Here is a 27,192-nt window from a genome sequence, read left to right on the forward strand (position 1 = left end):
GTTTTTTGAAAATTGCCAGAGATGGAGAGGATCGTATCTCAGCAGGGAGTTCATTCCACAATCTTGGGGCAGCGACCGAGAAGGCCCGTCTCTGTGTAGCCACCGAACGAGTCGGCGGTAACTGGAGACGGATCTCCTCAGATGACCTCAATAGGCGGTGGGGCTTGTAATGAAGAAGACGCTTTCTTAGATACCCAGGGCCTAAGCCGTTCTAGATTGCAAGCCTGTTTATTCTATTTTTATATAACACACTGGAATTATTCACATGACCATTTGGAAGGGAGGATAGTGGGGAGGAAGGCTGTGAAACCTTTACTTCCCCCAGATGATCCTTCAAATGTTGCTGGGAGCACAGACTGCACTCCCAGATGAGCATCACTGTGCCAGGCAGCATGGAGCTCCAGAGGCCAGGACAACGTGTCCTGGCCACCGGGTATCCCACAATGTACCATGTGCCATAACTGATGCATTGGAGGATTCCCCCAGACGGGCGCTTTAGATGCCCAACTCTGTGTCTCCTTGGGCTGCATGAAGCTGGATCCTGGAAGCTCGATTAAGGGAACCCTTGCGCCCTTAATCTTGGCTAAGAGCCGGGCTTAAAAGTAAGATCTGGCTGGGCAGGAGCACTGAGATCTGTGCGGATCCCGGCACTCCACACGAGCAGCATAGCCTAGGCTGCCATAGCCTGGGCTAGGCTGCTCGTGAGAACAGTCTCAGAGTATACTTAAGTGCTTTTATAAAACTTATAAATTATGATAGTGGAAACAGAATCAGACTAATTTCTTAGCTTTCCAAGCTATCACACAATTGACAATGAACAAGGACTAGACACCAAAAAATAAAGGTGTTAAACCAAGGCAATGTAGCTGAGTAAAATTAAGTATACATTACCCATACTGTCATCATTTCTATTCTGCAAAGACAAAATGTACAGGCGAGTAAGATATATGCATGTAGACTATTCAGTTACACAACACAACACACAACTGTAAAGGCTGATGTGATGCTGTAAAATTACTTAGCTAATTTGCATCAATAAGGTGTTATTCAAAAGCTTATGGCCTATTGGCAATACTAAAAAGTTTAATTAATAAAAGCTACCTTAAGTTCAGTCCCTTTTAGTACTCAATTACTTTGTACAAGGCTGTCCATAAGAACAGCTAGGCCAATGGTAACCAAAATGGTCAAAACACTTCTGTCTACCAAACCTCATGCCAACCTGGACCAACACCAAATGTGCTCATCCCTCAGGTATTTAGGCAGGCATTCTGTCCGAATGTGCCCTTGCCTTCATTAGTTATGCTTCTGCATTCCCCCATATTTAGAAGTGCCTTCTATCAGCTTCGGCTGATACACCAGTTGTATCCGTCTCTTGAGATAAATGACCTCAAAACAGTAGTACATCTGCTGGTAACCTCCAGACTGGATTACTGCAATGTGCTCTATGTGGGCTGACCCTGTATGTAGGCTGACCCTGTATGTAGTCTGGAAACTACAGCTGGTCCAGAATACGGCTGCCAAGATGGTCTCTGGGTCATCTCAGAGAGACCATATAACTCCTGTATTGAAGGAGCTACACTGGCTGCCAATATGTTTCTGGGCAAAATACAAGGTGTTGGTTATAACCTATAAAGCCCTAAACAGCTTGGCACTGGGTATTTAAGAGAACGTCTTCTTCGTCATGAACCCCACCACCCACTGAGATCATCTGGAGAGAGGTCGGTCTGCATTTGCCACCGGCTCATCTGGTGGCCACTCAGGGACAGGCCTTCTCTGCTGCTGCCCCGAGGCTTTAGAATGCGCTCCCTAGTGGAATATGAGCCTCCCCATCTCTGACAGCTTTTTAAAAGTCTTTTAAAACACATCTCTTCACCCAGGCTTTTAATTAATGTTGTTTTAATGGTTTTAATGCTGTTTTAAAATATTGTTTTAAAAATTTTAAATTGTTGTAATGTTTTAAACTTTTTGTTTTAAACTAATGTTTTACTTTCTGTTTTAATTTTGTTATAAACCACCCGAGACATATGTTTAGGGCAATACAAAAATGTATTAAATAAATAAATAAATAAAAAGGAACCTTCCTAGGTCAAAATCTGTAGCTGAACCGGCCCATATTGTAAATATGCTTATTTCTTTATTTAAACAAACTCCCTGCCCCTCACCCACTTACTTTTAAAACACTATTAAAATATCATACTAAACAACCCCATGTGTAGAATTTACACGGACCCTAATCACAATCTGACAAATATTCAAGGCACTTTTACCTATGTTAACATGACAGAGATACTGGGGACACATTCGGAGAAAGACTTATGTGGTCAGAACTCTTCCATTTTCATAAGCAGCGGTGGGGATGGGGAGGATGATTTTTGCCAATCCAAAAACATGTCTCTGAGTTGATTAATTTTTGGTGGCATAGAAGCAATTAACAGAAGTCATGGCTTGCCTCCTTCTACAACAGTGAAAGGGTCTGCTTGTACAAGCCTTTGTCCTGATGTTACTCACAATACATATATTTATAGAACGCATGGGTAACAGCCTAGATTTTTTAAAAAATTCCATCAGTTTTATTTAAAGCACTTAATAATAATAAATCCATCTAATTCAAAATATTCCTCAATACATCTCCCAATTTTGCTCCTCAGACTTTCAGCTTGAAACAAATTGCAACATAACATAGGTTGCTATAGGAACCATTTATTCATCAGTGACTCACCAAGGCAGTTCCCTGAGGTTTTAAAGAGATATTAAACTGACATTTTCAATGACACAGAAGAACTGCTGATGCAAAAGAGAAAAGTAAATACAACTTTACCATTAAAAAGGGATTTCCTATTCTTCAGGAACACCCAAATGTTGTGACACCCAAACATGCAACTGAAGTCATTACACTGCCAGTAGCTCCGTGCAAGCTAAGCATTTAAGCATAGACATTTCCAGGCAAAACCATAGGCCTACTGGATATTCTTGAAAGAGTGGAAGTACCATACAAACTACCCTGCGAAGGTATTTGAAAGAAAACTGTTAGATGTGCACGACTTGTTCATGGCTGCAAACAACATGGCTTCTTTGAGCAAAGTATTATGGTGTCTATACACCAGTGTTCTACTGTGCAAAATGCCTCTGATCTTCCAGAAGATGCAGAAAGGGTTACCTAGATCTACCATCAGTTTTGCATTTAACATAATTATTTCCTCTGTTGCCCAAGGACAGAGTCAAGTCAAACATCTTAGAAAACCAAGTGAAACCAAGTGAACTTCCTCCTGGTTCTTATTACACCCTCCCCCCTTCCCCAACATGCTACCTTCCCCTTTCCTCAACACATTCATGAAGCAGCATACGTTTTCCTCAGAACACACTCATCTGAAGTTATGTAACTAGTTTCGGTCTTAAATATTTCCAGTGTATAAGCTCCATTTTAGGTTTATTGTTACTAGGTGAAATGTACTTGCCTGTTAGGAGGGGACAGCTGAGTGGGAGAAAATAATTCCCAAAAGCAACAATGAACCCAGGTGGAGAAAATTTCCTCATTTGAAGGAAAAGGGTGGGGAGAAAAAGGCAAACCTGATGCAGCATGAGTCACCTTTTTTTTTTTTTTTTGAGGATTCCCTGATCAAACCAGGAAGATACTTGCAGTATGTGCTCAAGTGGGAAACAAATGCTAGTTGCTCCAACAACAGCCAACAAATATTGAGCAACTGAGGCAATTTGTTCTATGCAAAGTCAGTAAAGCACTACACAGAAAGTTGTAGAAATTCCCTTGCTTTCAGAAAAGAAGTGCATTAGAGTGGCAGCCTGCCCCTCCCCATAGCGCCCAATCTGGAGGTTTTCCATCGGGCCTCCAACACTGCCATTCTATTTACAAAAAACACTAAACAGAACACCACACCCTCAGTTTTAACCTGTGCTACTTTTCCCCAGCTGAATCACAAGCAAAATTCTGTACAAGCTTTGCTCCCACAGCACTCCCCAAAAGGAACTTTACATCCATCAAGCTTCACTTCCAGTACTGGAGCCCAACTAAGTGGGGCGTGGAGGGGAGATGTTTGGGCAATGGACTGGAGGGAATCACAAGATGATTTGCAATAAATATATATCTCCCCTTACTTCATGCTCATTTTGCTCTTAAAATCAGCCCCCTATCATATGAACCTGCTTTTCCATGCATTTTTGGAGCAGTCCCAGATCTGCTTTCATGGTATAGTCTGAGCGTCAGCAGTGTGACCAACAGCAGATGCTTAGCCTTTGACAAAAGCAGTGCATCAGCTGCCTTCTCCCACGGGCAAGCAAAGGCAGCTTGTGCACAGAGCTGAGTGAGGAGGGAATTTGGTGGCAGAACAGTTGTACCACTTCAGACTACAAGTAGAGGATGCCATTTATGAATGCTCCCCAAGGTGGGGGATACTCCTTGCAAGCAGAAAACTAACACAGTTGGAGAAGGCTGGGCTAGAACCTTCTTCGCCAATATGTTAAGCAACATTCCCTGTTGTAAGTAGCAAACTGTGTGAATGGTGTGTAGAGGTATATGTTCAAAAGCGGACTACTCCACATGCAACCTGAAGTAGTATAGTCCACTATCATTCCTGAGCAAGAAAGAACTGTACCATCTCTTTCTGCTATATATGTAGATGAGGTTTAACACAGGCAAAGCAGAGTAAACAGCTACGGTTTGCATAGGGGAGAAATGTAGTAGAACCTCTGTTGTATTGGGCAGAGGGGTTTAAAGCACCCTTTGGTGCTTAGTATTGGCTTGTTTGGGAGTAAGACAGTGGTTGCTGATTGGCCTCACAGACTGTTGTAAGACTGTTGCTGATTGGCCTCACAGCCCTTAATTGGTTGGGTTCTAGTAGAGATTAGTGGTTGACCAGGACTATACATCCTTCCATGAATGGACCATAACATCTGGCATGTCAAATATAAACAACAACTTTTATATTCTGCTTTTCAACAAAGGTTTCCAAAGCGGTTTTCATGGATAAATAATAAATAAAATGGATCCCTGACAATGTTCTCTCTAATTTTTTTCAACTGTGTGCAGAATAAGTTTTGTTCTGGGCAGCAGTATCAAGGCAGTGTGCGCACACACGTTCATTCAGAGTGGGGCCTTCCTGATTCAACCTGAGCGGGATCTAAAATTTACTGAGTGGACATCGAAAAACTTGTGAGCACACGCACATGCGTACGCCTTAGAGGGAACACTTGATTCCCTGTCCCCAAAGGGCTCACAATCTAAAAAGAAACATAAGATAGACACCAGCAACAGTCACTGGAGGTACTGTGCTGGGTGTGGACAGGGCCAGTTACTCTCCCCCTGCTAAATAAAGAGAATCACCACGTTAAAAGGTGCCTCTTGGCCAAGTTAGCAGGGGTATTCAGCAAAGACTCTCCTATTCAGCACAGTAGAAATGTGCCCCCAAGGCACGTTTAGGGATATAAGTATCCTTAAATCCATGACCCAGTGTGTTCCCCTTTCCATCCTACCGGGGACTCCATTGTGTGTGCTCTCGGACCTTCCTCTGGAGACTGTACAAGTGTGCTCTCTTGTCCTTTCAACTTGGGACTCCAGCTGCAAGACATCCTCGTGTTCCCTCGTGCCTCTTACCTGGGACACCATCGCAATGAGAATTTCAGCAGACCACTTTGGTGCTCCCCTCTCCATTGGGGCCACCCGAGCTGAAATCATTACCCTGCCTGGCCAATTTGCTGTCCTTACACCAAGGCTCAGCTTATTGTGCCTGTCTTTAGGTCAGTCCCACTTCCGATCAATCTAGCTGGCCCCACATTGGAACTTTCCTAGTGTGGAACTCCACAAACTCTTTCAACTTCCCTGCTCTTCACTCTGCCTCCCAGGATGGACGCAAGCTCCCAGCTGCCTGAATCAGGCCTTTGTGAGGACAGGTGATATAGCCTCTTGGCCCGCTCCTTCAGGGCTAAATCTATCACTTTCCCTTATTTCTGAAATCTACCCCCCCCCATCTTAAACTCTTTCTAGCCCGCCTGGGAATTTACACATAATCTGGAAACTTTAAGCTAAATGTGCCTTACAATAGCCTATTTTTAAACACATTTATAGTACTTTTATGCTAGGACTTTATGCTTTATGTTCTTATAGGATGCCTCTGAGTACCAGTTGCAGGGGAGTAAAAGCAGGAGAGAGGGCACGCCCTCAACTCCTGCCTGTGGCTTCCAGCGGCATCTGGTGGGCCACTGTGCGAAACAGGATGCTGGACTAGATGGGCCTTGGGCCTGATCCAGCAGGGCTGTTCTTATGACTGCCTGGTAACTTAGTTTTATTGCTTTTGTTATTTTTCTTCCAATAAACTCCTTAAAACCCATCTCCCATGCTGGTTTTCTTGAGTTCAGATGCTTGCACAAATTACAACTGCTTGGAACTGTCTTCCCTTTTGAGCTAAATTTTCCACATTCAACCGAACTGGGGGTGCCAACCAATCACCCCCGAGACAATTCCATCAACAGTGGGTCATTATGTCCAACCAGTTAAGCACTAGTGAATTAGATCCCTTTCAGGTTGTATATAAGCCTGTCAGAGACTGGACAAGGGAAATAATGGTATGTGGCTGGGCTTAACTAAAGTAAGCTGCTGTAGACTATAGCCTTATTCAAGTATTCATCCCTCCATGTGTTCAGTGAACACAAGGGAGAGGGGAACATGAATGCACCAGCCAGTTACACTGTCCCCAGATGCCTGCACATTCAGCATTATCTGCAAAAGGCAGTGCTGAATGTACAGAAGGTTATTTCATGTGACTATGTAGCTAGGTTACCAAACCACATGAAGGAATCCATTCACTTAGCAGCCCTTTGCAGACAACACTGAATTGTCAGATGCTTCAGAGGTGTGGCTAGCTGGTTTGGAGGTGTGGCTAGCTAGCATGCTCCTGTTCCCCCTTCATGTGTTCTCTTCATGTGGGACAAGGACACATATATCCCTGTGAATAAGGCTTATGTGCACACTGGCAGAGAGTATGATCAGCCAGGTCAGGTATTAATGCTGGGGTATGAATGCTCAGATCCAAGCTAACTGCCTTGGCCTGGTCAAAAAGCAATACCTCCCACATGCTGCAATTCCACATGCTCCAGATTCCAGTTGCTCCAACTCGAGCCACTGAACTCAGGGACCCTGAGCTGGAGAACATATGCTCTAGGCCTCGAATCAGGAACAGCTGCCTACAGTGGGCCCAACTACTATGCTTACATAATAACACTGACCTTTGAGAGTACTCAGAAACATTTGTTTAATAGAACATGAGTACATGGTACATGAGACAGTCTTCAAGTAAAAAAAACATTTCCTTCAGCCTGTACACTCAAGAGAACAGTTTGTACCATTCACTTCAATGTTGTTGAAAGCACTTTCATTCTGAGCTAGTTACTCAGAAAGTGTGTGTGTGCGTGAGAGAGAGAGAGAGAGAAAGAGATTTGTTCCCTAAAGAACACATAACCTCTCCTTAAATTTATTTAATGTAAATATTATTATCTTCAACTTTTATTCACATTTCTTTGACCATTGTAGACTTTAGAAAAACACTATTTCTCCCAACACAGCAGCAACCAATAAAGAATCCCTTCACCCACCCACCCCACTTCTTAAGGATGTGACTGGGGTCTTTCACTCTGGAATTGTAGCTCTCTTCAGACTTTGAAGCTTCAAAAGTTACGTTAAGAACTTAAGAGCCTCCCCATCTCTGACAACTTTTAAAAAGGCAGTCTAGACAAATTTGTTCATTCATTCAGTTTCTCTACCGCCCTTCCAAAATGGCTCAGGGCGGTTTACGCAGAGAAATAATAAATAAATAGGATGGATCCCTGTCCCCAAAGGGCTCACAATCTAAAAAGAAGCATAAGATAGACACCAGCAACAGTCACCGGAGGGAGATACTGAGCTGGGGGTGGATAGGGCCAGTTACTCTCCCCCTGCTAAATAAAGAGAATCACCACATTAAAAGGTGCCTCTTGGCCAAGTTAGCAGGGGTTCACTCAGGCTTTTAATTAGATACTGTTGTAATAGTTTTTAACATTGTTTTAAATTTTAAAGTATTGTAATGCTTTAGCCTATTTATTTTGTTGTAGTTTGTATTTTATTATAAACCACCCAGAGACGCAGATTTTGGGTGGTATACTAATATGTAATATATAATAATACTAATATAAATAAATAAAATAAGTATCTAGATATAGAGCAGGATGTTGTGTTAGAGTGCCAGTTTGCAGCTTCGGATGATGAGAAACATATAAAGAACACGAAGGATTTTCTTATCTAGCTAAAACAGTACACAGCTTCCTCTCTGAAGACTTCAGCCCTCTTCAGCAAGTTGAATATCCCTGCCAGATTATTGCTGTGATTATGCCTCCCTCTCATGGCAAGTTCAACCACACATGGTGACTCTACATCCAGGGTCGGCAACCTTTCAGAAGTGGTGTGCAAAGTCTTCATTTCTTCACTGTAATTTAAGGTTTTGCATGCTACAAAGACGCAACGTTTAGATTCTCAACTGCCCCCCCCCCCGGATGGGTTGCCCCACTCCCCCATGCACCTGATTTCCAGCATACAGTCCCTGAAAACCACCCCCATAGCCAAATCAAAGAGAAATTCTCTCTGACGGCTCTGGGGGTGGCCGCATGCTGGGAGAGAGGCAAACCCACATAGGGGACCCACAGGTCTTTCCCCCCCACTGCCCCAATTTCCAGCATACAGCCACCCCCAGAGTTGAGTCAGACAAAAATACCTTCACAGGATGACAAATGTTTTCCTTTAGAAATTTCCGTGCCATTAAATTGGGCTAGCTGTGTGTGTGTGGCACTCAAAATCATTTCACATGACATTTTTGGCACACATGTCATAGGTTGCTGATGCCTGCTCTGGCCAGGTGATTAAAAATTGATTTATTTTTTCCTTTTTAAATTACAATTGGATTTTTAAAGCTTTAAATCAGCATTTTAAATGTAAATAAAATACCAAGTTTCTCATTTAAAAAAAAATAGTTACAATTAAGTTTAATTACAAACATGGCTCTAGTGTGCCCAGCACTACCCAATAACTACCAGATTTGCTTCTAGAAATGTCTGGGCTTTAGTTTCTGTAAAGAGGATATGAAAGCTGTTGCTGAACCCTGCACACACATGCTACAGTTGCCAGCGATCGTGTACTTCTGAGAGTCAGAAGAGCCACCCAGCACAATTATATTGGGACACGAGGCAAGTTTAACTACATGTTACTGAGTCTAGGGACCAGGACTCAACATGGTGCCAGGGGCGGGAGAGGTGGGGCGGGGTGGGGGGGAGAAATAAGGAAACACTTTACCCAGGAAGCCCAGCTTGTATGCCCATTGCCGTGAGCAAGAAACGGGAGGTTACAATTGTAGATCATGCTTGAAGATGCTTATGTAATCGTGTGTCTGAGGTGTCCAGACACATGCTGGAGCCAAAACAAACAGAGTTCTGGACAGGGAGCTACCAGTCCAGGCTCCCCTCTAGGGAAGAGGAGCGAGCCTGCTTGTACAGGGCACTCTAATTTGAGACACAGATGTGTGCCTTCCTATGTTACATGCTCACTTAACTACAATTCCTAGAGTTTTGGCCAGCATTCCCAATGCAGAGGAGTCAGAGTGTGGCATCCAGCTAACAGTAGGAGGAAACATTCATTAGGGACACTAAACTCCCAGGGACAATGGGAGCACATGCTACAGATTAAATTTACAGCCCAGAATACGAGAGAGTAAGTGGGTTAGGTCTCTGCTTTCCAGAGTAAAAGCAGATGAACAACTGATACTAGAATCCAAGAGACAAGGGACAATGCGTAAAAGGCATTTGTACTGGTAACTTGTGTATAGTGAACTTACATATATGTCATGCTGCCATGACTGGCTATAATTACAAATTAGGCAGTCAGAAACATAAGAAGCTTAAATAAAAGGGACTTACACAGAAGTTAAACCTTCCAGTTTTTCAGCCTTTTGGGGAGGAAGAGGGAGGAGGCTTGTGTTACAAGTTTGAACTGGGCCCAAAGAAATGATACTTGGACACTGTACAAAGCTGGTGCCTTGGTGGCAATCCAGCTTTGTCTGTTCTGCACACAAGCACCTCATCTCTGCCCTAACTATAATTTGTCACTCTGCTTGTTCCCAGTTCTTGCAATTCCATCCACGACTGTTTCTTTGTGTTCCCTTTTTGGCTTCCAATATGCTGTTTTCCAGGTCAATAGCCATTTCCTCTCTACCAAGACAACTCCCTTTTCTTGTTTAAATTCTTCCCCAGAACGGTTTTTTATAAACCTTTTCTGAATCAGTACATGGCTGGGCCAATAGCATCTACTGTGCAAAACTGGCAAGACCACCACCCAGGATTATCTACCTTTTTGTCTCCAAGGCACTTCCCATTGTTTCCAGATATCACTAGGGAAGTAGATGTCTTGGGGGTGCTCCCTGGGGGTGTTTTCAGTTGGTTTCTCCCTATAATAAATCTCACACTAAACAGGAAATTGGGGGGGGGGAGTATATCACATACAAGGTACTACATAGGATGTGTGGTTGGCATTACTCATCTTGCAAAAGGATTGCATTACCATTTGCACAGATCCTGAGAGCCACTCTGAACTAGCAGATATCAGGACAGCCCTCAAGCAAATTGTGCCAAGTAGCCACTCACAAAGCTTCCATCTGCCAACACTTAGTCCCCATAGTCTGCCACCAGTTAAACCTTGTCCTGCAGGATCCTATCTTACATGTTCTTTTATCAAGCAGCGTTTTCTTACTTCAACTTTGCCCTGTATATCTTAATAAGACTGGAAGTCCTCTGGCAGAAACTTCCCTACCTGTATGCTATGTATTAAGATTCTGACACTCTATTAGCAATGAACTGTTCATTAGAAACAGGGAATTAATCATCTGAGCTTACTTTAATGTATTTTGTGTTCATCTTCAGCACATTTCCCCATGCAAATGCAAGCCAGTAATTTGCCACACTTGCTGAGCAGAAAAATATAGATAGGCATACACACACGAGTTTCTTAGAAAAGTAGTATAGCAGCACTTACAGTTTGAGATGGATTACTTTTCCTGCAAATTCCAGCAACATTGAGGCCATCAATCACAATATCAAAAGGGGGACGTTTATGGACAAACACTTTGAATTCTTCAAGTTCCTAAAATAAATAATTTTTTAAAAAAAGAATAAGAGCAAGAAACGCAGCAGAAACAGAACTGCTTCACCGTATGCTACTACTATTTTAAGCAGAGCTGTGTGTGATTGCTCCATGCAAGAAGATAAATTTGTAGCTGACCCAGAATTCAGCTTCCCACATCTCTCCACTTTTTTTTTTTTTAAATCAAATTTCTAGTCCTCATGGCAATGACAGGCTTGAATATGGGCAATGACAGATGAAGTTGCAAAATCAGCAGACCAAAATTGTCTCCCAAGTTCCGGCCCCACACAATAAGTACTTCCATCTTATTTGAATTCAGGCTCAGTTTGTAATCCCTCATCCAGCCCATCACTGCCTTCAGGCAGACTTTTAGGGAGGTTATGCCTTCTCCTGATGTTGACATGGAGAAATAGATTTGGGTGTCAACAGCATATTCATAACACCCTGCACCAAAACCTCCTGATGATCTTTCCCAATGATCTAATGTAGATGTTAAAGAGTACTGAAGACAGTATTGAGCCCTGGGTGATGCCATATAAAAGTTCACGTTTTGAAGAACAACAGTCTCCAAGCAATACCATCTGGAATTTGACTGAGAGGTAGGAGTGGAACCACTGCAAAGCAGTGCCTCCCACTCCCAACTCTCTTGGATGGTCCAGAAGGATACTATGGTCAATAATTTAGAAAGCCGAAAGATTCAAAAGGACCAACAGAGTCACACTCCCTCTGTCAATCACCCCTTGGAAATCATTCATCAGGCTGACCAAAGGAGTCTCCGCCCCATAGCCCATCCGAAAGCTGAAACAGGTCTAGACAATCAGTTTCATTCAAGACTGCCTGGAGTTGGGAAGCCACCACCTTCTCAATTACCTTGCCCAACCACAGGAGGTTGGAGACAGGCCTATAGTTACTCAGCTCTGAGGAAGCCAAGACAGGCTTCTTCAGAAGTGGTCTAATAATTTCCTCCTTAAGACAAGGAGGCATCCTGCCCTCCCTCAGTAGCATTTATGATCTCTATTAGGCCTTCTATAACAACCTCCCTGCCAGATAGTATTAGCCACATCGGGCAAGGGTCAAGAGAACAGGTGGTAGGCCGCATCGCTACAAGCAGCTTGTCCACATCCTCACGAGTCACAAACTGAAACTGATCCAGCCTGACCACATAAGAGGAGTCGCTGGACACCTCCGATTCATACACTGCAGTAATTGTGGGGTCGAAATCCAAGTTGGCCCGAATACGAGGGATTTTATTTTTTAAAAAAAATCATTAAACATGTCACAGCGGGTAATGCAAATACTGATTCAAGGGAGAAGGGGCACTTGCTAGCCCTCTCACAACACTGAACAACTCCGCTGGATGTGAACTTGCAGACGCAATATGGGCTGAAAAGAATAGCTTTGCCACCCATAGATCTTCAAATGTGCTCTGTGTTGTAATCTGTTGAATTCTAGTCAAATCTTCCTCCACTTGCACTCCAGTCATCTACCTTGTCACTTCAGCCCCCATAGCTCTTCCATATACCAAGGGGTCAATTCTGAAGCGGGTCAGAGAGCGCTTCATGTCTACTGCCCTGGAAAATTTGCTGTTCCAGTTCTCCACCAGGGCATCAACAGGATATACAGCAGAGACAACACTAAATCCCTCCAAGGCTTCTTGGAACCCTATTGGATCCAATAACCTTCGAGTGGGCCATTCTAATGGGCCCCTTGCCCCTGCGAAGGTGGGGTGTGACTGTGAGTCCAACCTCAACCAGATGGTGGTCCGTCCATGACAATGGGGAAATCACAGGAGTCCCCATGGAACACCACCCTGCTCAGAGTGAAAGACCAGATCAAGCGTGTGACCTGCAATATGTGTCAATCCTGAGACCTTTTGGGATAAGCCCACAGTTGTCATGGCCGCTATGAACTCCTGAGCTGCCGGAAGGGGTAACTGCTAATAGATTTCCGATTTCCTTTCCCCTGTAACAACTTGCTGACCTGCCAACTTTACTTCTTCTATTCCCTACCACCACCGGAATAGCCACCCCACAGTCAGTGGACATACCCCCTGTCTCCCCATCCCCAGACAAACCAAGACACTTGAAAAACCTAGGACCTAAAAAACAACAGAAGCCTAAAATACCACCAGGCCCTCGCTGCCCCCCAAAGGGGTGACCCCCTTTGTTGTTGCCCCTTTGGTGGTGGGCCCACCGCCACAGGGCAGCAGCCCTTTTATAATACCAGAAAGATGGCTAATCTGGGCAGCTGGTTCTGAAAAACGGCAGACTCATTCCCTATGGCCTCGATCCCGCACAGACTCACCCACAAGGAAGCAGCCACAGCCCCACACGTTAGGGAGCACACAAGCTGGCAGGCTGACAACAGCAGACAGCAGTTACACAGGCTCTCACCACTGGGAAGCAGCTGTCTCTGGGAAATTGATGTTACAGTCTCCTCCTCCCTTCAAGGCTTGTGGCAACTGAGTTTTAATGTTAACTTTAATTATTTCCCCATGTTGTTGCACTTTGGCACAAGCCCGGCAGAGATGTGAGTTCCTTGCCTTAGTATTCCAAGAACAGCTTGGGCCCTTGGTATTTAACGTCTTATTTGCTAAGAACCACACCGCCCATTGAGATCATCTGGAGAGGTTCATCTGCAGTTGCCACTGACTCCTCTGGTGGCTACTTGGGGACAGGCCTTCTCTGTTGCTGCCCCGAGGCTTTGGAACACACTTCCTGCTGAAATTAGAGCCTCCCCATCTCTTACAACTTTTTTAAAAGGCAGTCAAGACGCATTTGTTCACCTAGGCTTTTAAATTAGATTTGGTTTTAATTGAGTTTTTAATAGCTTTAATGTTTTAAATATTAATTGTTGTTATGTTTTAATCTTTTTATCTGTGGTTTCTATTGGTTTGTTGTAAACTGCTCAGAGACTTGCGTTTTGGGCGGTATACAAATGTGATAAACAAACAAATAAATAAATAAATTCAAATGGTAAATTGCAGTTTAATCCATTAACAATACTAGTGGGCTATATTAATGGCAAGGACACAAGCTATTTCCATAAAGAAATTAATTCATGATCTCCTGACAGCAGCCTGCCTAGCCATAGCATGCAAGTGGAAATCTGCAGATCCACTGACAAAATGGGGGCTGGAGAAAACAAACCAAAGAACTTGGAATTTGCTGATTATGAACAAATTAACAAAGCAAACCCAAACTCAACAAGGGATAAAGGAAGTAGACCCCTTCAAGCAAGACTGGTAGCCAATGCTTACTTACCTGGAACCAACCTGTAAATTGGGTCATGCCAAACATACACAAGACTACTGTATATGTTTCTAGGGAGTGTCTTAAGTAACCCTGTTAAATGGACTAAATAGCCTGGCATTTTCAGCCTTCAAAGAATGAGCAACTGTGGTGAGAAGAAGAATTACGGTTTCTTTTCTATTTTCTGGAAAATTAAATAAAATGGGAAAGCTTATTTAAAGCCATAGTCCCATAGCAGAATAGGGAAGAGCAAAGTCTGATGAACATAAATCAGACTGCACCAACAGCCTCAGAAATTACAGAATATAATGGGAATAATTTTTGCATCCCTGCAGAAATGAACAAGATTTAGCAGTTCCTCTTAAATGGAAAGAATGGTTGACCTTTCCACAGCGGCATTACTGTAACTGGGCAGATGAATATGGGCTGTCCTGGGTCATCTGTCAGTTGCCTCCTCCACCACCACTGCCCACTTGCCACCATTTCCCCACTTGCCACCATGGCCGCAAGAAGTTGGGTGGGCTCTTTCCTCTCTCCTTTGCTTGAGAGAGGGGAAAGTCCATTCAGCCTCTTACTGCTGTCTGACCTAACCAGGAAACAGAAGCGAGTAGGAAGGAGGAAGGAGATGGAGAGCGACAAGGCGCCACATAAGAAATGTGGCAGTGGCAAGCATTTGTGGGTGGGTGGGTGGGAGCTTTATTTATTTATCACATTTCTATACCACCTGACATATGCATCACCAGGTGGTGTAAAGGTAAAGTGTGCCATCGAGTTGGTGTCAACTCCTGGTGACCACAGAGCCCTGTGGTTGTCTTTGGTAGAATACAGGAGGGGTTTACTATTGCCATCTCCCGTGCAGTACAAGATGATGCCTTTCAGCAACTTCCTATAGCACCGCTGCCCGATATAGATGTACCCCATAGTCTGGGGAACATACCAGTGGGGATTTGAACTGGCAACCTCTGGCTTGCTAGTCAAGTCATTTCCCTGCTGCGCCATTAGGCGGCTCACCAGGTGGTGTGCACAAGTTAAAATACAATACAAAAACAGGATAAAATGATAAAAATAATTATGATATAAAATCAATTAAAATTAATTAAAGCTTGAGGTGCGTCTTTAAGGTCTTCTGCGGTGGGTGGTCCAAAAAAATAAAAATAAAAACCTTGACCAGGGCTGCCGCCAACATTGCTATGCCACTGCCTTCCCATGGGGAAGATTCACAATAATTTTATTTTTATTTATTTATTTAAACATTTCTATACCACCCAAAACTTATGTCTCTGGGCGGTTTACAGGATAAAAACAAAATAAAACATTCGTTAAGACAAAAATGGGGTGGGGGGGGACACACACATTACAACAATTTAAAAATTTAAAATAATATTTTATAATAATAATATTATAATCACATAGTAACTCTTGGTAGGGGTGAGCACAGACTGAGGTCCAGTCCAAATATTACTCAACAGGGTTTGCACTGACTGGTAGTGGCAGGAGTCTTTCTCAGTTCTACCAAGAAATGCCATGGATTGGACGTGGGACCTTCTGCATGCAAAGCAGATGCTCTTATCACTGAGCTGAGCCCCCAGGAATATATTTCCACTCTGCATACAACACTTACGGGGGATGGAGAAATCAGCTAAAGTCAGCCCCTGCACATGAGTCCCCACACTTCAGAAGTGGGGATGGTACCAATACGCATGCGCTTCATTTCTGGCTGCATGCTGCACAGCTTTAGTTAGGATATCAGCCACAAATCTGCCAGGTGAACAGGCACAGTGTACTTTTCTCTAGAAGCTGATATTAGTCACCAGCATTAGTAACTCGCTCCACATTACATTCCGAAACCCGTATTCTGAGTCCCAGGTCTTGATTATTTAGTCAAAGTATTGGCAGCAAATATGCTCGGAACTCCCCATTATTCAGTTAAAGAAAATGCACTGCACGGGTTACTATAGGTGAAAGCAAGTTTCCTCAGATGAACTCTGTCAACTCGCAACCTTAAACAAACTTCAACATTTCCATAGGGCTATAGAAAAAAAACAGAACCAACGCAAATAGGTTATGGTTTTGGCAACAAGTTGTAGCAAGTACACTCAGAAAGTACACACCTAGGCAGAAATCTTGTATAACATGCCATACTCAAGTTTTGTTTTGACTTTTTTCATAATAGTTGCTTGTATTGCCAGCAACTGTATTAGAAAATACCCAGCCATTTTAAACTTAGTTACTTGCTCTTGCTCCAGCTGTGAGCCAACAGGTCTTCGAGAGAAGGTCAGGGCAGCCTGGACAGTAAGCAGCCTTAGGCAACCGTCTACCAGCTGGATGTTAGGTTTACCCAGCGGAGATCAGCCATGCTTGGCTGGTGGGTACAAGAAGCTGGCCTTATTAAATTGTGGTGCCCTCTTTATGGAAGGAATCCTCTAAGGAAGCCTATTAGAGCTGTTTTTACAGTTTTTAGAAAGTGGCTAAGCCTTGGTCTTTAACTGACGTACTTGTATTGTTCTGCCACTGTGACATTTGTACTTTTAATGACTTTTGCTTTATTGGTTTTAGTATTTTAGTTATATTAGAAACATTGTATGGGTTTTGGTTTATATGTTTAAGGATAATTGTTTCCTTTAAGATGCCCTGAAGGCTTAGAAAAAAATGATATATTTGTTTTGAGATTGGTTTGTCTTTGCCAGCTGTCTAAAACAGTCTCTTGTGAGAGGTTAAGAGGAAGCTAAGAGTGGGTTAATTGGGGAGAAAGAGGAGAGAATTTGGATTCAGGACGTAGGAGCAGGAAATATGGTTAAAAAGGAATTTTGGATATGCAAGAAGGTGGCAAAAGCAGCTACAGTGAGGTGATAACAGCTGTCAGGAAGAGGGTTAGAGTGGTATTTCATGACATAATGGCTTCTAAAAACTGTAGACCACTAAAGGTTTCAGTTGCCTGGTGAAAATGTTCATCCATTTTGCAAAGCTACATTAAAGCACACTCTGCTTTGGAATATGAAGTGGTTGACAACAGATTTAGAAGCTGAAGAGAAAAGAAAATATATTTTCTCAGTGAAGACAGTATTCAGGAATGATTTAATTTAATTAATTTATTATATTTGTAAAGGTAAAAAGGTAAAGTGTGCCATCAAGCTGATTTTGACTCCTGACGCCCACAGAGCCCTGTGGCTTTCTTTGGTAGAATACAGGAGGGGTTTACCATTGCCTCCTCCCATGGAGCATGAGATGATGCCTTTCAGCATCTTCCTATATCGCTGCAGCCCAATATAGTACCCGCGGGGATTTGAACTAGCAACTTTCTGCTTGTTAGTCAAGCATTTCCCCGCTGCGCCCCAAACTTCCATCTCTGGGCATTTGAAAACAACATTAAACAAATTAAAAGAGAAACCAAAACCTTAAAACATGGCTAGTATAAGCCATGTCGGACAAGGATCAAGAGAACAGGTGGCAGGTTGCACCATTCCAAGCAACTTATCCGCATCATCACGAGTCACAAACTGAAACTGATCCAGCCTAACCACAAAAGAGAAGTTGCAGGACACCTCCACATTAGACTCTGCAATAATTCTGGGGGTCTGAATCTAAGTCTGCCCAAATATGAGAGATTTTATGTATTTGTCTTTATAATTTTGTCTCATAGTAGAAATATTTTGACAGTCATTTCAGTAGCAGGAAGTTAAGTTGCTCAATGAGAACTTTATTTAAATTTATTATTTATTATTTATAAGTATCAGTGAATGAGCAATGAAATTAGTTTACTTTAATGACATGGGAGGAAGAGACTCAATGGTTCGTCAAACTATTACCAGGGTTGATTAAAATAAATAAATAAAATCAGATTTTTAATTTTTAAATTGGATTTTATTTAAGTTATTTTTAAATTTAAACTGGATTTTAATTAAAAAACAAGTCATTAAAATAACATCATAACTTCTCACTATATTCTATGAACATGTTAAGAGCAGTATATGGCAATGAGAGATAATAGATAGGGATGTGCACAAATCAAGGTTCATGCACAGTTTCGGAGTTGAACTGATACAGACAAGTTTCGAACAGGTTCGGCACTGCCAGGGTGGGGTGGGGGCGGAGTTGCAAGCAGAATATTTAAAAAAGCAAGGATGCACAGACACCATGTGCATCCTGGTGCCACGCGCAGGTTCTTGGGGGAAGCGGTTGCAGCGGGAAGCTACATATGCAGCAGCAGCGAACAGGTATGACCTCATCCAAACTGTTTCAGCTCCGAACCTGTGCATGAACCTCAGTCTGTGCACATGCTTAACAGATCTAATCAATCCTAATCTGCAGTGGTGTACATGCAGAGTGCACACTCACACACCCTCTAAAAGTAGAGTGACAAAAGTGATCAATAAATGGAGGATTTGGGGGGATAGAGTGGACCTGAGCGAGGAGGAGCTATACCTTATTAGAAATGTAAGGGAAAATAGAAAGTGAAAACTAAAGTGAACAAAAAACATATCCATGCAATCCTGAAGAAGCTTTTTTTTTGGAGTTCTAAAAATTAAGAATTCCAATCTATCCATCTCTGAATATGTATTAAGGTTATATGAGGCAACAAGAATGTACTTTTACTAGAAAATGATGATTTTCCTGACTAGTGATTTAATTCATTAAAATTGAGTCGTGAAGCAATTCAAATCAAATAAGTCCTATTAGTGCACCCCTTTGGCGAACCAATTGCTACAAAGTGATACCTAGCTATCATGACAATCAAATTTAATTCTTTACTTCCTTCTGGTGATGAAAAATAATAGCGATCTGCATCACTGCTCTCAGCTTGTACCAACAGTAGATGAATACCCAGGAAAACCAACCATGATGATGAATAGGGTTTCTGAGATCATACAGCAGTGGTGCCTTATCATCTACTGCTTGCACTGCAACTCAATTTCTGCTTGAGTTGGAAGAGACGGAAGCCGGAGAGAAAGGCAGCAGAGCAAAATGTGCAGATGCTACATATGCTCTTGTTTCTTCCAAGATCTTAGGCAGAGTCAATGGGTTGCAACCTAACAACCCATTGATGATTATCAGGAAGAAGATCAGCTTGGTAGTGTCCATTTGGCTGGATGTTGAGGGAACTGCATGTTCTTCCAAATGAGCAGATAACTGCTAGACCTTGTGTAGTGAAAAATATACAACAAAGTAGAAAAGCACTGTGACAGTTTACATGTTTAGTACTGTGTGCTGAATTTATAGTGCTATTTATCTGTGTTTTAAAACGTATTTTGTAATGTTGTAAACTGTTTCAGTATGTGAAGGAGGTTGAATGCCAGATAGCAGCAGCAGTAGTGAGACCCCTACAGGAAGGACTAAGTAACCCTGAGGCTCAGAGAGAGGTAGGAGGTAAATCTGCTTGCTATATGAAAGCCAATATGCTTGTTCAGAGAAAAGACCTGAAAGTCCTGAGAGGGGAGGCAGTTTGGAAACAAGGTAATCAAGTCAAGCAACTAACCCCTATGTGGAGAGTAGGGGGTGCAGTAAGAAAGAAATAAAGAACCTTAACTGTATAACATCTAAAATATATGCACTGCTGTAAACTGTAAGTTAAAAGTTTGTGTAAACTCTGAAACCACTGCATTTTAAAAAATGAAACCTTGTAACCATCACGCTTAAAGAACTTTTGCTAATACTAAAAGAACAAGTTTTTTCAAACAATAAGAACATGTTATTTCCTTTCCTGCATCACCAGAAGCGATACCCGACACTATCACACAAATAAAAGGAGATAATTTTATTTTTTTTACTACCACTACATTTATAGCCCGCTTTTCCTCCAAGGAGCTCAGAGCAGTGTACATGGTTATTTTTATCCTCACAACAACCCTGTGAGGTAGGTTAGGCTGAGAGATACATGACTGGCCCAGAATCACCCAGTGAGTTTCATGGTGGAATGAGGTTTCAAACTCGGGTCTTCATGGTCCTAGTCCAACACTAACCACTACACCATCTTATCTCGAGAAACGGGCACAGGCTTATCTCGAGAAACGGGCACAGGTGGCGTATCAGCCGAAGCTGCTTAAAAAACCCCTCCAGCCACCACCTCATCCTGAGATACCAGGGAGAGGTGTGGATCCAGAAGTACTCCCAGAGCGCATACCTATTCCTTTTGGAGAAGTGTGACCACATCTACACTATGCTTTTAGTCTCTGATCCTGCCAAAAGCAGATCTGAGTGGAGGCAGCAGAGACTCTCACAAGCACAAATGGAGAAGGTTGCATTTAAAAAAAAAAAAAAAAACCCACAAAAATCCTAAAACAAGAAAGAGAAGTCCAGTATATAAAGTCTGCTTTGCTACCAGGCAGCCAGCCAGCCAGCATGAGACTGCCCAGTTGCATGACACTATGGCACAACCAATCACATTTGCACTCTTGATTCCAATTTGCCATGAGTATGCTTAGATGTGCAAGGAAGAGAACTTTGTATCAGGTTTTAATCAAAATGTTTCTACTTACACCCTAGGCTTTCTAATACCTAGAAACCCGTATCAAATAGTTAGGCACCAGCCCCATAAAGTAAAGGTAAAGTTGTGCCACCGAGTTGCGGTGGCAACCACAGAGCCCTGTGGTTGTCTTTGGTAGAATACAGGAGGACTTTACCATTACCATCTCCCGCACAGTATGAGATGATGCCTTTCAGCATGATCTTCCTATATTGCTGCTGCCCAATATAGGTGTTTCACATCGTCTGGGAAACATACCAGTGGGGATTCGAACTGGCAACCTCTTGCTCCCTAAGCAAGTTACTTCCCCTCTGGGCCATTAGGTGGCTTCACCAGCCCCATGCAAGGCTCAAATACTTCTGAAATTGCCACACACCCAACGACATGGAATTTTCCAGCCCTGCAGACATATGCTAGGTCACTCAGATTCTAAAATCAAACAACAAGTTTCAGGCAGAGTTCTTAGAAGAAAATATTTTTTCTTCCAGGAAGTTGAAAGCACCTAGCAACGTTTTGCAACAAGTGCCTGTGGAAGGCACAGCCAAGAGGGCAATGGCTTTTTTCCCCCTCTGAAAGACACAAGTCTTAAGAGCCGATTCTGGCTTAAGTCAAGTCTTAAGAGCCTACTCTTCGATACATTAAAGATTAAGTTGCAAAAATTTGGTCCAGACACTTGCAGTGCTTGTGAAACCCCAGCAGTTTTAGAGGACCTCCCTTGCTTGTCTCACTATCTATTACGATCTACTAGCCTGCTGCCAAAGCAGACATACTGGCTTGTGAGAGGAAGGAAATGAAATCACCATATACAAAGAGGACAGTGAAAGGTTACACTTCCATCCATCAAAATTCACACCAGTGACCTAAAATTATAATTAATCCAATAAAAGTTAGTGATTTGGACTTACTGGACCTTCCCACAGTCTAACTTTTAAGCAAACTAGAGTTGCCTCTACATTAATTCTTTAAGACATATGGTTTGGGAGAGCCCAGCAATACTTTCAGTGCTGGTGGAAGTTTGCTTTAGGATATACTGGTAAGAACATAAGAACAGCCCTGCTAGATGAGGCCCATGGCCTATCATATCCAACATCCTATTTCACACAGTGGTCCATCAGACGCCTCTGGGAAGCCCACAGAAAAGAGCTGAGGGCATGCCCTCTCTCCTGCTGTTACTCCCCTGCAACTGGTATTTAGAAGCATCTTTCCTCCGAGACTGGAGGTGGCCTATAGCCCTCAGATGAGTACCCATTGATAGACCTGTCCCTCCATGAATTTACCTAAATCCCTCTTAAAGCCAGTCAGGCTGCTGGCTCTCACAACTTGTGGCAGAGAACTCCATAGATTAATTAAGCATAGTGTCCTGGGAAAACCTCCAGTTCTCAGATATGAACGTATGGATGGGATACTTTCCAATGCTAGGGAGCCTTACCTCATTGTAACAGAATATAGATATTATCTACCACCCTTGTTGCCAAATGCTTTGTCCTGCAATACTGAAAGGACAAATCTACACCTTCCATAGATCAACGAACAGAAGACTTAATCCCTCTCTCAGGGGTTGTTGAACTTGTTGCATATTGAAGGCAGCAACAACTTGATCTGTATTGAAGTATCTGGATGCCTACACATACAGCAATGCAGAAAGACTAGCAACTTACTCGTCACTAACACTCAGCTAGGAATGAGGTCTCTTTCCCAAAACACATACCAATTGCATGTTATCTTCTTTCCCCACTTTCCTATGGTCTTTCTTGCACTTCCCATCCACATTCCCCCCCATTTCTGTGTGTGTGTGTGTGTGTGTGTGTGTGTGTGTGTGTGTGTGTGTGTGTGTGAGTGAGAGAGAGAGAGAGAGAGAGAGAGAGAATATACACACACACACACACACCAGTTTCTGTGTAAACCAGTTTCTGTATGTGTAAAAAAAAAAGAAAGAAAGAAAAACTGCAAGCAAATATGAAACAGCTACACATAAAAACATGAATTTTAAAACAATTTCATTGCAGTTATTTTTATAACTTGTCAGGCCATGTTATTTATCATATTTATATTCCACCTGATATGTGCATCTCTAGGCAGTGTACACAATTTAAAACATGACAAAGATAAAACAGAGTAAAAATAATTAAAACAATTTCACAGAATAAGAATTTTAAACAATCTCATGGGATAAAAACAAAGAGTTTAAAATTAGTTTAAGTAAAAAGCCTGAGAAAACAGGGTCTTCCTAAAAGCAAACAGGGGGAGGAGATGTTCAGAGAAGGTCCGGTCCCAAGTCGCCACCAAGCGAGCCAGTGGCAACCATAACCAGACCTCTCCAGATGATCATAATAGGTGAAAGGGTTCATGACAGAGAAGGCGATCTCTTCAGTACCCTGGAACCAAGTCATTGAGGGCTTTATAGGTAATAACCAGCACTTTGTATTTTGCTGTGAAACATGTCGGCAGCCAGTGCAGTTTTTAAAATGGGTGTTAAATGGCGTACAAAGGCAGCCCCACATAGAGTGCATTACAGTAGTCAAGCTGGAGATTACCACCATATGCACCACTGTTTTAAGGTCAGTTACCTCCCGAAATGGGCATAGCTGAAATATCATCTGCAGCTGATAAAAAGTGCTCTTGGCCACTGGCTCAACCTGAGATACCAGAGAGAGTTTTGGATCCAGGAGCACTCCCAAGCTACATACCTGATCTTTCAGGGGGAGTGTAACCCCATCCAGAACAGGCAGATCTAAACCATCTCTCAAGTCCCAGCCCCCCACAATCAGTAACTCCTTACGTATATTCAACTGCAGTTTGTTATCCCTCATCCAGCCCTTTACTGCCTCCAGCCAGGCATTTAGGGAGGTCATGCCATTTCCTGATGAGGTTGATATGGAGAAATAGATATGGGTGTCATCAGCACACTTATTTTATTTATTTCTCTATCTATCAAATGTGAAGCTGCCTTCTCTAGCACAATGGAAAATAGCAATTATTTATCTATCAAGTTTGTAGACTGCCCCAAACTTCCATCTCTAGGTGGTTTACAACATAACACAAATTAAGACAAAAAAATAAAACCCTTACAAAAATTTTTTACATCACCATCAAGTTAAAAAGCTTGGGTGAAAAAATAAGTCTTCAAAGACAACAGAGCAACAGAGAAGGCCTGTCCCTGTGTAGCCACCAGACGAGCTGGTGGCAACTGCAGAGAAACCTTACCTCTCCACCTGATCTTAATGGACAATGGGGCTCAGGGTGAAGACACCATTCTTTTTAGTACCTAGGGCCTAAGCTGTTTACAGCTTTGTAGGTTATAACCAGAACCTTGTATTTTGCTCAAAAGCTTACTGGAGCCAGAGTAGTTCTTTTAGTATACGAGTATAGTACAGTTTAGCAGATTTGATTCTTTGATGCAGAAAATGTTAGTATGTAAAAGTATTCTAGGTGCTTTTACACTGAATTTCCTTCGACGAGGATTTTAAACAATTTTTGGCAGTAATGCACATCTATTCTTAGAGGTAGGACTAACTACAAATCACCTTTTAATACAATCAGCAAAATAAAGTCTAAAGTAGATGTCTTGCTATTTCTAAAGGTTTTTCCAGTGATCCAAACACTATTCACATTTTTAATAACTGCCTAACCACTAGGAAGTCTTCTGAATAAAAAGGTACAGTTTATCTTCATGGTGCACACACCCCTGGCCACCAGCGCTAATCTTTACAATACCATAAGCTGTTAGGAAGAGGGAATTGTCCCTTTCTCCATTCTCCTTTTCAGTCTACTTTCCAAAGGAAAGAAGGCTTACGAGATCACCATGTCTGTCTGTGTCCATGTGTCTCCCTCTAATAAAACTTTTCTATTTACACTCAGATATGAACCAAAATCAAAGCACATGGGAGGGGGTCCCAACAGGGGTATTATTTTGCTGTACCCTCATGCTGGTTTAAGATGGCAGCCAAAGCATAGGTAACCATGCTTTCTAACTCATGTGCTGACAGTTGGAAACAAACCAAATTCAATACACATGGGTGGAGGTCTTAGGTAAGAGTCACCATGTAAAAGGAAGCAATTAAGTAGGTTTCATTAGTTCTGCTTATCTTCTTCAACTGTACACTGCCTAGAAATGTACATATCAAGCGGTATAAAAATATGATAACTAAATTAATAAACTACACCTTCGGCAATCTATGGCTCAACTGCCCTCAGTCATACTTAGTTGCTCAACCTGCACAGTCCTTCCAACCCCTATAGATCCTTTTGTTCCTCCCCAGAACAGATGTGAGAGCTGCTCATAGATAACTATGGAGAAATCCAAGTTATTAGTCGAGATTGGTGAGCGGAAGTCTGCTCGCCCGGAAAGTAAATCAGGTCCCTTAGAACACTCTGCTCAAACACAGAGGGTTTGAAAGAACACTCCAAGAGGACCACTATCCCTTTCTGCCATCTTTTCCTTCCCTAAGGGGCAGGTGTTTATTTTAGGGACCAAGACAGGGTAGTAGGCGACAGCTCCTTGGAAATAATAAACAAAATATGTGGATAGGGAAGGGATGTTGCTTGCACCTCCTTTCCTCCACTGACTGCCACAGGAAGTCTTGCAAGCCTCCTTACCTTCCAAAGTGTTTTGTTTATGCTGGCTGGGAAGGAGGAGAAGCCCCCTCCTCCCTGGCTGGCAAAAAAGAGCACTGGCAAGAAAGAGACACTGCCAGTGTATCTGAAAAAGATGAGGGGGAAGGAGGAGAGGACTAGGGATGTGCATGGAATCAGTTCTGCCGGTTCAAAGGAGGCGGGGGTGCCGCTTTAAGAGCAGGGGAGGGTGCACTTACCCCTCCCACTGCTTTTCCTCCACAAGCGTCCTTTGTTTAGAAAGCTAATCAGGGTGGCAGCATACCTCCCTCCCGCCCCGTTGCCCCCACTGACCGGAAGTCCCCGATGCGTCTTCCAGCCATATCTGGCCATTAGGGCGGCAGGGAGGTACGCTGCCGCCCCGATCAGGTTTCTAAACAAAGGACGTCGGTGGGGGGGAAAGCGGCAGGAGGGATAAGTGCATACTCCCCCTCTCTTAAAGCGGCACCCCTGCTGCCTTCGAGCCTCCCTGCCGCGGTTCCGTGCACATCCCTAGAGAGAGGACCACTGGCACCTGCCAATTTCCAAGGAGCAGCCAGAGCCACTGCCTACCACATCCTGGCCAGCAAGGTAAGCATTTTCCCCTTAGAAAACAGGACAGGGTGGTAAGGAGAGTGTTCATGAGAACAGAATCAGGACAGGCATTCACTCAAGGTGAGCTGTGCTGCCTACTTAAGATTCTGCTCACAGAAGTCAAGGCAATGGTATCCACCTGTGTGCATACCCCACCTGATTTTTTGCAAACCCTTAGGCTGTAGTGTACCTGTGACTTCTTGGTGCCTCCTTCTCCAACCAAGGGAAGCAGCAAGGGCAGGAGTCCCCTGCCCCCTCAACATTAGAGAGCTCCTGGAACATCAGATGCCCATTTTGGGATTTTAGAGCATTTTTTCTCTTTTAACTTGACCAACATATACTTCTGTATACTGAGGGATTCTGTAGAGCCTGTAGAAACCATTAACTTATTTTTGGAGAAGTTCTTTTAACTTCCAAACTGAAAGGTACCCGATACCCATGTTCATTACAAAATCCCCCTACACATACTTGCCAAAAATACAATCTTAATATTATCAAAGTCAAGATTACAACTGCTCCCATCACATATTCCCTACAGAAATACTCCAGTATTGTGTGCAAGATACCAAAATATTTTTAACCACATGCAGTTCCTTAAATTCATAGGATAATCTGGATAAACGCCCAAGAGACTTTTCACTTTCAGCAACCTGCCAACATCCATCCATCCATTATCTCCTAGTCTATCATGGTAGACATAAGAACCAGACCAAACATTTACCATGTCCCATTTCAACAATGGTCAGCCAGATACTTCCTGGGAGCTCACAAGCAGGGCAGGAAAGCAACAGATAGTTCCCTGTTTGTCCCTCAGGAACTAGTATTTAGAGGAATACCCTCTCTGATCATAGGATTTCTATTAAGCTATCATGTCTAATAGCTGTTGAAATTCTTATTCTCCTAAGAATCTCCTAACACAATTTGTGCCAGTAGCCGTTACCACATCTTGTGCTAGGAAATTCCATATGCTAATTATGTATTCTGGGATACAGTACTTTCAGTTGCCTGTGGGACCATGTTGACACTTACTGAACTACACACTAAACTTACTGTATACCAGGGCCACAGGATTGTGCCATTTGTTGCTCCTATTTGACCTTTACAATGTATGTTCGTTAATATGCCAGGGTGTC

The 27,192-nt window shown here is 42.9% G+C and overlaps 1 protein-coding gene across 7 annotated transcripts in view; it reads right to left on the bottom strand.

The window, feature by feature from the left end:
• Positions 1–27,192, bottom strand: part of PRORP (protein only RNase P catalytic subunit) — a 97,621-nt gene that overhangs the window by 49,191 nt on the left and 21,238 nt on the right. For 6 of the 7 annotated variants that reach the window (XM_053254587.1, XM_053254546.1, XM_053254557.1 and 3 more), the window contains exon 5: positions 11,057–11,164. The exons of the other annotated variant lie outside the window; for it this stretch is intronic. In XM_053254587.1, the coding sequence (XP_053110562.1) occupies positions 11,057–11,164 (108 nt within the window). The remainder of the gene's footprint in view (positions 1–11,056; positions 11,165–27,192) is intronic. 7 annotated transcript variants of the gene reach the window in all.

Source organism: Hemicordylus capensis, chromosome 1, assembly GCF_027244095.1.
Source record: "Hemicordylus capensis ecotype Gifberg chromosome 1, rHemCap1.1.pri, whole genome shotgun sequence".
NCBI lineage: Eukaryota > Metazoa > Chordata > Lepidosauria > Squamata > Cordylidae > Hemicordylus > Hemicordylus capensis.